At 36.8% G+C, this 12,326-nt stretch overlaps 2 protein-coding genes across 3 annotated transcripts; one reads left to right on the top strand and one right to left on the bottom strand.

Moving 5' to 3' along the window:
• Nucleotides 1–1,052: 1,052 nt before the first annotated feature.
• Nucleotides 1,053–1,709, top strand: LOC107086290 (fatty acid-binding protein, liver-type-like). Its single transcript, XM_015377126.1, has 4 exons — nt 1,053–1,129; nt 1,203–1,375; nt 1,455–1,547; nt 1,621–1,709. Exons 1-4 carry the CDS (start codon nt 1,063–1,065, stop codon nt 1,669–1,671), a joined length of 384 nt encoding a protein of 127 aa, XP_015232612.1. The 5' UTR covers nt 1,053–1,062; the 3' UTR covers nt 1,672–1,709.
• A 664-nt stretch (nt 1,710–2,373) lies between these two features.
• Nucleotides 2,374–11,966, bottom strand: LOC107086273 (histone-lysine N-methyltransferase SMYD1-like). Of its 2 annotated transcripts, XM_015377101.1 has the most exons (10): nt 11,724–11,966; nt 10,876–11,052; nt 9,368–9,581; nt 8,553–8,683; nt 7,361–7,399; nt 4,916–5,111; nt 4,109–4,201; nt 3,858–4,021; nt 3,047–3,215; nt 2,374–2,665 (listed from the first exon to the last, which is right to left on the bottom strand). In XM_015377101.1, the coding sequence occupies exons 1-10, from the start codon at nt 11,843–11,845 to the stop codon at nt 2,501–2,503; spliced, it is 1,470 nt and encodes a 489-aa protein (XP_015232587.1). In that variant the 5' UTR covers nt 11,846–11,966; the 3' UTR covers nt 2,374–2,500. The 2 variants fall into 2 exon arrangements, with proteins under 2 accessions (XP_015232587.1, XP_015232588.1); XM_015377102.1 differs by lacking the exon at nt 7,361–7,399.
• Between the last annotated feature and the right edge of the window lie 360 nt (nt 11,967–12,326).

Genomic DNA, 12,326 nt, shown 5'->3' with positions numbered 1-12,326 from the left:
AAAGCATCATGAGGTGCTTTCCATTTGAAACACAAAACTTTTTCCATATTCTAATAGTACCACAAAACAACCATTAATATTAAAATGCAATTAAAACCACACAAGAATAAATGTGTTCAAATAACATTAAATAGCATTAAACAAATAGCATGGTTAAATGAAATGCGACCAATAACTGCAGAACCGTAACCCTGGGCATAAAGGGATCGGATTCTGTTCTTCGTCCTCCATACTTTGACCTGGATTTTCCAAAATCAAATGCAACATCTGCATTCATGTGCCAAACAGTCCATTAATTTTTTTTTGCCTTAGCCCACCTAAATGCTAAGGATCCAGGGGTGGCTAAACTTGAGTCCATGTCCAGAATGGCTTTGCTCCAACCTCTAAATGAAGTTTTCTTAATGCAATCCTTTTAAGGTTTCTGTACTTCTTCTTAATGGTGCAAAATTTTCTTTTCCAGATAATAATTTCTTCTTAGCTACAATTTATTAGTATTTCCGCCAGAGTACCCTCAGTACCCTGCCAGGCAGCATTTAATGTTGACCTGCTTACCCTCCATGTAGAGGGACTCAGTGACTTTCTTTGAAAAACATTTTATTTTCAGCTTTTCAAATAGATTTCCTTTAAAACTTTGTGAGTTTTCATTAACTCTGAATAAAACTCTCTAACTAAACAAAATGAAACAACACATTAAACATTCCCCTCTATGTAATGCAGCTATGAGTATCAACACATTCAGTCCTGTTAGAAGTTCTTGATTAATTACAGCATCAATTAAAGTGTGTTAATTGTGATCTTCAGTCACATTTATTTGCTCAAAAGATTGTCTCGCATTTATTGTTTTCTATTGCTTACTAGGTTTAATTTAAGTTTTGCAAAATTCTTTCAGTCTGTGTATGTCTCCTCAGGCTCTTATCTGCTGTGTTCGATGTGAGCACAGCTCCGAGCTGGTCTGACTCTGCCTAATTGGAGTAACCTTGGGTAAATCATTGATCTGCATCTCTTTGAGAGCATACAAAAGGCAGGGCTCCTCATTCCTATCCACCTTTTCTGTCAGTCACCATGTCTTTTACTGGAAAATACCAGCTGGAGTCACAGGAGAACTTTGAGCCTTTCATGAAGGCTCTTGGTGAGTTGGTTCTTTAAGGAACACAAATTCTATGCAAACGAGATGTATGGTCTCAGTCAGTTATACGTTTCAGGTCTTCCTGATGAGCTCATCCAGAAAGGTAAAGGCCTGAAAAGCATCACTGAAATTGAGGAGAATGGGGACAATTTCAAGGTGACTGTCACCACGGGGTCAACAGCCCTTACCAATTCCTTCACCATCGGAAAGGAGACAGAGATGCAAAACATAGCTGGAGAGAAGATGAAAGTAAGTAGATATTTCACTAAAATGAAAACTCCCCGAACTGAACACTCATTCTAATCAATTATTGCTCTCTATCTTAAAGGGAGTAGTGAAACGGGAGGGCGGTAAACTGAAGGTTACTCTTAAAGGAATAGAGACTGTAACGGAAATGATGGATGCCAACACGCTCGTAAATGTAATCTTCCAGAAATGTTTGTATCTTTGAATTTCATTGGGCAAATTTCTGAAGTTTTTCCTTTTCTTTGCAGACGATGACTCTTGGTGACATTGTTTACAAGGGAATAAGCAAACGCATGTAAATGTTTACGCTTGGAATAATAAAAAAAACTTGAAAGCAGCAAGTTTCTTGGTCTCTTTTTTGAAGATATTGGGACGAGGGGCACATTTATTTTGTCTAGACTTTAGACAAGGTCTAGAAAGCATTGCTCTTACAAATGACCTTTTAAAAACTTGCCTTTGGAAACGCAGCATGTTTCCAATGTCTACAAGCTTGAAGACAAACTCTAACCATGCATCTAGACTGCACTAGGTTGTGCCATTGTTGTGCACGGACTCAAATTGAAAGAACGGGCACATGCAGTGCTTTCACTATAAAGAGCACTTTAGCCCGCTATAGTGACGGAGCCCTGGCAGATTTGGATTTAAACTCTGTTCATCAAGGCTTGGGGTGATGGCAGCCATTAAGTTTTGGCTTTACCTTTGAAGAAGGTAATACTGTTAAGAATAATGCTAAAGGCTAGCTTGCAATTACCCATTGGTGTGTGTGTTTGTTTTTTTTGTGCAATTTGAAGTAACTCATCGAAAACAAATGACCTAATCCAATTTCCCAACTTAAGTTGAATCATAAACCAAGGAGGTTGAAAGACTTCGAGCATAACTGTACATCTTGATTGTGATTTGCATGGAACCCATTTCCTTCCTGAGTTGATTAAAAAATATGAAGGTATGCTTAAACCTAGTTTGATACCTGAGTAGCAAGAGTAAAAAAAATAGCTCTAAAGTCGGTTTCAAAACAGTTTATTGAAATCTACAAAATGTGAGAAATGCAGGAAATGTGACCGGAAAATATAGAACATCCATAAAGCTGTTTGCAGTAAACAAATGCTCTATTTTACAGTCCCATGTGGGCTACTTTCTCCGATGAAAGAGATTCTTGATCCCCTCCTCAACAGACTTTGGCTCGTGCAGCATGGTCATGGGTTTGTTTTTCAAAGCCGCTTCTCTCATGCTGTGGTAGACGTACTCGTTCTGCTTGAACATCCTCAGCTCCATCTCTGTCTGCATGCGCATTGCCTGAGGAGGATTCGGGATTAAAAAGTCAGTCTTCCTGTGATCAGAAAAGCTTTTGTCTGAAGCATTTGGTCTGATCCACTAATAACACTGATTAGGGTAAAGATCTGACTGGAAGACAGTTTCTCAGACTGCAGCCAGACCACTTGGGGGCAGTAAAAAAGGGATCTATATATATATATATATATATCTATATCTATATCTATATATATATATAGATATAGATATATATATAAATTTGCAAATCGCACTGATTTTCTGCAGTGAATCCAATTTTGAGTTTTTGCCTTTGAATTTGCTCATAATTTAGATGCTGATTCAGACTACTTAACAGTCGGTGAAAATGTCTTGCCAAAAACATATTTTCTTTTTGAAGCAGTGTACCTCAAGGTCTTTGGTGATGGGGTGAGTTGGACCATGAGTGACCATGAGGATGGCATATGCCTTGCAGATCATCCCATGTCCAACCTCGATCAATCCAGCTTGCCAGTGTGTCACTCCAGCTCGCATGGCAGCCATACCGAGGGCAGCGTTGTTAGGGTGGTATAGTTTCCTGTCAATAAGGGCTGCTTTGTGATTCTCAGTCTGAAGACTTTCAATAGCAATCAGTAAAATCTGCCCATGAGCTTCAGGTGTTACAGAATAGCAAAACTGCAGTACAAATAAAACAATAGTAAAATGAGTGCGACCATTTAAAAAGGGGTGTCAACCAAAGGGGATAACCACATGAGTATACATGGCAATACTCAAACTAGGAGAAAATTGGTCTTTAATGAAATGATTTAGCAAGTGTAAAAACTTGAGGGGGTGAAGACAACTCACAGAAAATAAACTACAAAAGAAAAATTATAGTAGTGTCAGAATCCTGGTTACTCTGCTTAAACCCATATTATTTGCACTTCAGTCTAAATGCTGCAAACATCAGCTTTGGTATAATTTTCTATTGATTCAATTGCCTAGAAAGTTATAGAAGTTTCTGATTTGATTCTAACCTGCTCTAGGCAGCGAATAAAGCATCTTTCTGATATAACCCTCATTTGTACCATCAGGAAAAAAAAAAGAAACCCTAAGCAGTAACATCATCTACTGCCGGCTTGAGGGAGTTTTCTATTTCTGCTCTGTTTTTTTTCTTTGCACTTCAGGATCCCTAGAAAAACAAGCATCCCATAAAGCTGATGTGCCTATTGTCACTCACATGTATCCCTCCACCATTTTGCGAGCGTAATTTGCGGCCTCCTCGAAATACTGCAGGTAGGCTTGCACCTCACTCATTGTGCTCCACATCCTCAGCAGGTAGATGTGAGTGTCAGCCAAGATAGGCTCTGTCTTATCAATGCACTTCCTGCATATTTTTACCACCTTTAAGCAAAAACAGAAAATAAATACGTTTGTTTATATTACCACAAAAGAGATGTAATATTCTGGACAAATAATTTTTAGCTGTACCTCGTGGTAGTCGCCGTTTAACCGAGCCTTGTCCATTTTGTTCATCATGTCAAAGCAGTAATCTGTTGCCTCCTTGACCTGTTCATCTGAAGGCTGTAGGTTTGGAAGAAAAAAAAAACGCTCTTGTAGAGAGTTAAAGACAGTAAAGGGGCTTAAAAATTAACATTTAAATGCAGTATTAAAGTCTGTTTATTTTAGGATGGCACATGTGAGCCATGCTTGGGACCATAAAAGTTAAGGTCTGATTAACTTTTATCTGGAAAAAAAAGAACTCTGCTCACAACATTAATTATCTGAAATTTGGTTCAGTTTTTGGACAAAATGTCATATCTTTTTTTAAATTCATAGAGACAAGCTTTTTTCCACTCAGAGTGAAACATGCTAATAATTACTGATACACACAAACACACACACACACACACACAGACGTATATATATAATGAACCTCTCTCACAGAGCAGAATACAGTCAGATATAGATTATTGAGCTGAGGACTTTAAGATAATGTCAAGCTGTTTCTCAGTTACTACAGCCCGGTCTGGATTTTATTTGATGCTGGCATTATTCTTTAATGTGGCTGAAGTACAAGTTCAGTTAAGGAGAAACTGCACAAATTTAACTAGAAGCTAAAAGCATGTGTAAATGCATTGTGGGCCAAATCTACTTGTGAATGATCTTCTCTTAAAATAGTCAGTGCGATAATTTCTCAGATTTCATGCCTGCCTTATCACTCCTGTCAGTGCTAAATGTGGCACTCGTGTTTGGGTTTCTGTTTGCCACCATGAAATAAATCCCACAGAGACAAACCTTGACTCCTTCTACTTCCTGCCCCCCCATCTTCAAGTCATCATGGGTTTTGTTGGTGCAGTGTTCACATGTGCAGTCAAAGAAGTACTGCGTTTTCAGGAGCCTCTGTCTCTCTTCTGACACATTAATGTAGTCCACATAAGCGACCGTCAGCTCCTCTCCTTCTGCGATTTTACCCAAGGGTCGCAGCTCAATCCTAAAGTGTGGAAACAAAGTTAAAGGCATGTCAGTATTTACAATATTTCATGTACTTTTTATTAATAAGGTGTATGATAGTGAAACCCTGCCTTATGATGTAGACTTTAAATCCAGCCTGTTACCTTAGAAGACCTGACAGCACTATTCTAAATCACTTAAAGGTATAGTGGAGGATGTTATTTTTCCAGGTGGATCATCGAAATAAGTGGTCCTACTAACTGTCAATCATTTTGTTGATATATTTACATAAGGCCTTCCTACATGCTTATCCCCATTTTCACTTACCGGTGGTAAATCTGACATAGTGGAAAAATTGCAGATCTTCTTTTGGAATGTAAGCTTGTATGAGCGATGCAAGCAGCAACTTGTAAACCGTGTGCATGAGGAGAAATGGGCTCATTTAGCTCTCACACATGTTTAATAGGCATACGCTCTCGGGAGCAGGTACAGGGTTCTGCATGTGTATTTTTTTTAAGTGGAGAGGGCAGGTCTTTAAAAAAAATCACAAAAATCCTCCATTATACCTTTAATATGCTGGTATTGTAAATTAACAGAATATTTAAAGGTGCAATGATATTTTTTCCAGAAAGTTCAGCCTCTCTGAGCATATGAACCCCCTTCAGATCCAGACACGGTATGCATCATATTTTGCCAACTTTTAAAACAGATTGTAGTGAAATGTGGTTGTAATAAAATCTACCGTTTAGGTGTTTTACTCTGCAGGTGGCCAAGGCTTGGTTTAAACTTTTAGTAATTCTGTTACCTTCAGATTTTATTGTCAGTCTGTCTCTGTTTGATTTCTTCTAATCCGACTCAGAAAAGTGTTGTTGGGAATTGCTGCAATATAAATTATCTGCTTTCAGTTTAAAAGTTCAATTCAGTTCAGTTTATTTATATGCAGCCAATTCACAACACTTAATCCCAAGGCACTTTACAGAGATAATTCAGACTGGTTTAAAGCTACTGTCAAGGAAAACCAGTTGATTCCATTGACTTACTGGCTTTGCAGGACACACTTCTTTTGGATGATTATCATAATTTACTTGCATTTTATCATTTACTCTCCAGCAATCCCTCACAGCAAGCATGCATGCAGCAAGAGTGGGAAGGAAAAACTCGCTTTTAACTGCTAGAAATCTCCAGCAGAACCAGGCACAGTATGAGCGGCCTTCTGAAGAGGCCATCTGGAGGTTCAAGGAGGTAGAAGCAGACATACAAGAGGAACATGGAAGCTCTGATCTATAAAGACTTTCTATGTTAGAAAATCAACACAGGTGGCTACAAAATGCTACAAAATGGCTGTTATGAAATTTTGTATAGCAGACATGGTTTTTTAATAACAGAAAAACTGGGGTTTGGTTAAAAAAATTGTTGTGGTAGAAAAACAGTATAAGGGACTATCTAACTTGATAAACAGAAGTTTAAGCCTTTTTCAGTTTGACCCCAAAACATTGTCTGTTAAGAACTGTTTACCGGTTCTTGTTCTCCCTGTTTTTACTTGCCTCTTTTTTTATTTGTAATTTATAGGAATGGATTTTAATTTTTTGTTTGACAGGACATAACTTTCCCTTGTGTGCTGTGAATCTGTACAGTACTTTCATGGACTACAGCTGCAAAAGCTGCTAATAATGGTCTCCAATTGTCTGTGCAGAGCAACACTAAAGCTATAATTTGGTATAGTTCAGATTAAAGTAGTCCCCAGGTTTGTACCAGATGTCCAAATGTTGGCAGGTACTGTATTGTTGAACAAGTTTAAAGTTAAGGCAAGTTAACTGTAGAGGATAATGGAACGACATCAGGGGATGGCAAACCACACTACACAAGCTGGTTTGCTGGTAAACAAAAACATTGCTTCAAATGGTTTAAGACAGCACCTTTAAACAAAACTGTATTTACATGCTATGTAATGTTAGACATGAGCTAACAGTGAAATGTATCACTGAATACAAGTCCAATATAAAATGAAAATTCTGTAGTGCAGGTAAAACAGTGTTAGGTAAAATATGTAAAATGAAGAAGATAAATGAGGAAAGAGGCCTTATGGCAGCATTTTGTTGTAATTGAGGGTTAGCGCATTCAAGTTGATGTTTCTAGGAGAAGATGGAGTCACAGTGACCAGAGTGCACACCAGAGAATCAACAAAAATGTTTGATTTTCACAAACACTTGATCGGGGTTATGTGAATGTGTTTATTAGAATGAAATGTTCTACCCTCTATATAGAAAGATTTAAGGTGAGGTAACGCACCTCCGTTGAGAATGAAATATGGTATTCACAGCCGACTGACTGAAAGACAAACAGGAAGCAGTTTTACAACAAATAACACCTGACAGAAACATAAACTGCACATAAACAAACTTCTTATAGCACAAAAACAACAGGGGCACACATGGAAACCTCCAATAACAATGGGGCTTATTTTCCTTTAAGTTGGAGTCCTTTACAGCTACAGTGCTTTGAAAATGTTATTTTTCCCAGACGATTACTTCCACCTTTTTTTTTTTTTTTTTTTTTTTTTTTTTTTTTTTTTGTAGCATAGTAATGACCTGGCCACAGATTGAAGTATTTTCTAGAAATGATTTCCTATAATAAGCAAAAAACCTACTCGGACTCATCTACCTCTTTTAAAAAAAACTATCTGAATCAGTTCACCCATCAGTAGAGCATTCATTACAGATCTCCATCTATCAAACTATGTATTGCTGGATGGAGATCTGTCCAGTCATCGAAAACTGTTCAGTTACGATTTCGTATAAAAATTAGCACATTACTGTCTTAAATGGTTCAGGTTAAGACATACGGTCCGTGGCTGCTTTGCTCCTCAGAACCTGCACAACCGGACATCATTAATACAACTAAGAAGAAGAAAATCCTAAAGATGATATAAAGATAACCATCAACTCCACACTTCTGTCTTAAAATAAATATATATTTAAATTTTTTATAAGGTCCAGTCAGAGGCCAGGTTTAAATTTCATTTAGTTTGACCTTGAATATGTCAGTCATTCTTTGAAAACTCTCTAGTTTGTCTAAACTACAAGAACTCTGTTACAAAAAAGACCAAAATTGAACAAAATTCTTCATCAGTAACAGGAAAAAAAATTGTTGCTTTTTAGAAATACGTCAGGGCACACATTCTCTCCAGCAGTGGAACAGACCAGTATTTTGGGGATACCTTTCACACATAGGTGGGACTTGGTGGGTTTTGGTAAAAAAAAATAAAAATTATTGAATATTTGAAATCCTCACCTAAAACTACATTTTGTATTTACTTAGGATATCTTAGACTGATACAAAAATGTATTGTTGAAACCTTTGTGACAAACAAGTAATCTGAAGTTGACAAATACTTAAGCTGACTTTAGCTCTGACTGCAGATCCAGACAGAAAACCATAAAACATTGTCAGAGTAGTTGTTTTCTTTTCTTTTTTTACTTACCTGCCATGATTGAGAATCACAGTGCAGTTTGGCCAGCAGTCATGGTTAACTAAGCACAAATTAGGAAAAAGTCCAACTCCTACTGTCTGAAGACCCCTCTGGTCACTCACAGAGAAGCCGTTACAGTTGATCTGCAACATTTGACATAAAGCACATCAAACATATTCAAGAATAGAAAGTGATCAAACAAATTCCTCATGCTCTAATCTGTTCATCCTCTTCCTTTTATGCTCTAATCCCTGTTTGGTATTGCACCTACATACCAATAGGCTAAAAGACCATTTGACCTCAGCTGCATCTGAATTTAGATCCTTAATTTTCTAGATTAAATACATTGATTTCTCTTTTAGAAGATAAATGGGATGAACGCTATAAAATTCACCTGATCTGCACTAAAGATACCTTTTCCTGCTCATATAAAAGGTTAGTGACCTTGATACTAATTATAATGCTGCAATAAAAGTTTAATGAATGATATTGTCAGCCTGCTGTGCTTTTTAATAGAGCTGAAAACACAAAACTCTGCCAATGAGAACATAAGTTGATTGAACTGATTATATTATACGGTATAACTACGGCTGATTTTGAGTAATAGGCAAACTTTATAAGTTGTTCTTTCGACAAAACTATGTTAATATTTTACCTGAAATTCCTGCAATTAATCAAATATTATGAGCCACAACTATTTAATAGAACAAAATCAATTAAATGTGCCCCCTCAGAACTCTTGTACATCCCAGTATTTTTCTGGTCACTGTATAAAAGCTTTTCCTTTTGAGTTTTTCACCTTAAAATGATATAAAAACAGGACGCACCACTCCAAATATGTGGGAGATGTCATCAATGGTGTGCTGCTTGCTGGTTCGGGGCCAGTAGTCCAGGAAGTTGTGGATGTCCACTTTGAGTTCCTTTAAATCATCATCCTGCATGTCATTTAGGTGGTCCTCCAGCTCGTCCAGCGTGGTCAGCTGCATGTCAGACACTAAACTCCCTTCCTTATCCAGGCGCCACATAATGCGGGCAACCAGCCTGTACAGGCACAGGAAAAGCAAAGAAAAAGACATTTGGAAATTTGACAGTGAAATCAAATTTAGCCTTTAAGGAGTATTGACATGGTAGTCGGTCCACTGCAGCAGTTATTTTCAGAAACATGTGACTCATTGTCACAGCCCATATTTTACCTTATAGGCAAAAGATGTAAATATATTAGTCAGAATGAAAAGGATTATTCCCCTATATCTAGATCTTCTACAAATAGCAATATTGTAGAAACTGACATAAAGATTCCACACAGACACATTCATTAATTAATGCACCACTTCTGAAATGAAAATAAGCCAGGCATCTGCTTTGGTACAAATGACTTATCAAGCAGATGACATGTTATTTAACTGGCTCTACTCTGAGTTGTGCAGTTGTTGAACTCTGAACATCTGTGTGTGATGCAACATATGCTCTTTTTGTGAAAAACACATTTTGAGTTTGTTTAATAAAAAATAAAATAGAGAAAAACAATTATATGTTATTAATTTTTCTACCACATGTTTAGACCTTTTTAAAGTTTCATCCCACTGATTATGAGATATTTGCAGGTTGATAACCTTGCTTCCAGAGACAATGTTGAGCATAAAGTGAAAGCAGAAAGTTAGAAAGGATTTTATATAAACAGAAATGGCTTGTCTTAATCTATATGTAAAGAAAAACCTATTCAGGCTAAATCTTTCGATATTCTTGACTATATCTACATTTCATCTAAACTGCTTTCACTTCACAATTTATATGCTCAGTATCTGTGCTACATGTTTTGGTTAAATTTATTATAAAGACTATATTACTGGTTACTATGAAAAACATATGTTTTCCCTTCATTAAGCTAAAGGTCACATATTTTTACTCATATAGCTATACTTGGTACTTCTGGCCTTATTTGAAGAAACACCTAATTCTTTCAAAAAATGTTTGTTGTGTTTTCAGTTGACTTACATAAGTCAATGCATGCATTTTCATATAGAATAGAATAGAATAGAATAGAATAGAATAGAATAGAATAGAATAGAATAGAATAGAATAGAATAGAATAGAATAGAATAGGGTCCTCTTTTACCAGTGTTAGGTTGTCTTAGTGGTGTGCCTTCTTGGCAATTTGAAATTATCAGCAAACGATTAATACACAAAATTCTTTTCTAAACATGTTTTTGTTGGTTTTATTATTTTAGCAAAATATTTTTCTTAAAGTGGTTGATAGATGGTAAAGCTATTTGTCGTATGAAGTCTTTACGAACAGAAAAAAGAATCCTCTTCTCCTTTTCTGGCTTCCACCTACCGGATGTTCTCATTTGGTACTTTTCCATAGGCCTTGATGGCACTGCACTCTTGTTTGTGTTCAGCCCACCCGGCACGCTGGCAGGTTCGGTCGCAGTAATGAGCAAATTTGCACTGACCACACCTCTGGAGCTTTTCTTGCCTGCGAAAACAGCTGTGGCAAATGCGCTCTGCAAGGCTGCAACCAAAAATAAATAAGTAAACATTTAAAATTACAATTAACTACTCCTCACATTTGCTTTTTTACTGAAAGTACATAATATTTTCCCCTCTATTTCTGTTTCGATTAAGGTCGATGTTTGCACCTGTTTTTGATTGAAGCACCCGAGTTAAATCGGATCTAAATTTCTAATCGTTTTAATATACAACACTCTTCACCCACCAGATAACTTGATTACTTTAATGAAAAACTAAGAGGACTTTGAGTTGAGATTATATTCTCCTTCATGTTTGTCTGTTATAAAGATTACAAACACTTCTGGGATAGGAATGGCATCGATATGGAGCAAATAAATGACATAATAAAACACTAAATGATCAACACTAGTATGTTGTTGTTTAAACAACATTTATTGAAGGTAAACTGATAATAAGAGGTCATGCTGTATAAAAATACTGCACCTTAAGCAGTGGTTATAGATTCACTAATCTACCTGTAGGATCTTCAAAAATTTAAATCTATTAGATGTTATGTATGAGATGTTTAAACAATGCTAAATAATTACTTAGAATAATATTTATAAAATAATTATCATAATTATAAGAAGCACATATACTAATTTACTGCTCAGCTGTCCTCAGAATGACCACATTTAAATACCTAACCGCGTAATTCAGACTAGATCATACCTGTCAAATACAACGGCTGCAAGACTGGGCTCAGAGAATATTACATCTCCAGCCCAAAATTCCTTGGTTGCCTTCAGACCCCTTCCTTTCCCAGGAGAGTCAAATATGACCACGTTTTCCATATCGGATACTCCTCTTCTTGAGACTCGAATAAATAATCGGATGTTTGAGTTGAGTAAAAGGTTTTACTCTGAAAGATAGTTGGTGATCTCACAGACCGCTACGTCTTCAGTGACAACTGGACATTCCTCCCATGAGGAACTAAAATAGCTGTGCACCACTTGAACTGTACCAAGAGACTAAGAGAATGGGTTGACCATGTTAGAAGCCCCAAAACTAAAATCCTTACACTAAACAGAAATGTTAGCATAACAGCTATAACTTTGTGAAAAAATCACCACTAAGACCCCATTTCATAATTTCAAGATTAGGTTTTAGTGTTTTAGTTTGAATAATGTGTCTAATAACATGGAAGAATTTCACACACCCCTCTAATCAGTGCCTTGTAGATACCCTCTCCCTTAGGGTTATTTTTGTCTCTCAGTTGGGCCTGTCCATCAGGACCTGAGGTGTTGTTGAACAGCTGCCAGACATTGATAGAAA

The sequence above is a fragment of the Cyprinodon variegatus genome, unplaced genomic scaffold (genome assembly GCF_000732505.1).
Source record: "Cyprinodon variegatus isolate N-32 unplaced genomic scaffold, C_variegatus-1.0 Scaffold147, whole genome shotgun sequence".
NCBI lineage: Eukaryota > Metazoa > Chordata > Actinopteri > Cyprinodontiformes > Cyprinodontidae > Cyprinodon > Cyprinodon variegatus.
Note: the sequence above shows the minus strand (reverse complement) of the source record. Positions and strands in the feature narration are given on the sequence as shown.

What these genes read in the sequence shown, in the direction of transcription:
- LOC107086273 (XM_015377101.1), bottom strand. Translation starts at nt 11,845, where the DNA reads ATGGAAAACGTGGTCATATTTGACTCTCCTGGGAAAGGAAGGGGTCTG. An exon ending in GTGATTCTCAATCATGGCAG is followed by an intron (nt 7,400 to 8,552) that starts GTAAGTAAAAAA and finishes TTTGTCTTTCAG; the next exon opens with TCAGTCGGCTGTGAATACCA. An exon ending in AAAATGGTGGAGGGATACAT is followed by an intron (nt 3,216 to 3,857) that starts GTGAGTGACAAT and finishes CCTTATTGACAG; the next exon opens with GAAACTATACCACCCTAACA.
- LOC107086290 (XM_015377126.1), top strand. Translation starts at nt 1,063, where the DNA reads ATGTCTTTTACTGGAAAATACCAGCTGGAGTCACAGGAGAACTTTGAG. An exon ending in GCCTTTCATGAAGGCTCTTG is followed by an intron (nt 1,130 to 1,202) that starts GTGAGTTGGTTC and finishes TATACGTTTCAG; the next exon opens with GTCTTCCTGATGAGCTCATC. An exon ending in TAGCTGGAGAGAAGATGAAA is followed by an intron (nt 1,376 to 1,454) that starts GTAAGTAGATAT and finishes TCTATCTTAAAG; the next exon opens with GGAGTAGTGAAACGGGAGGG.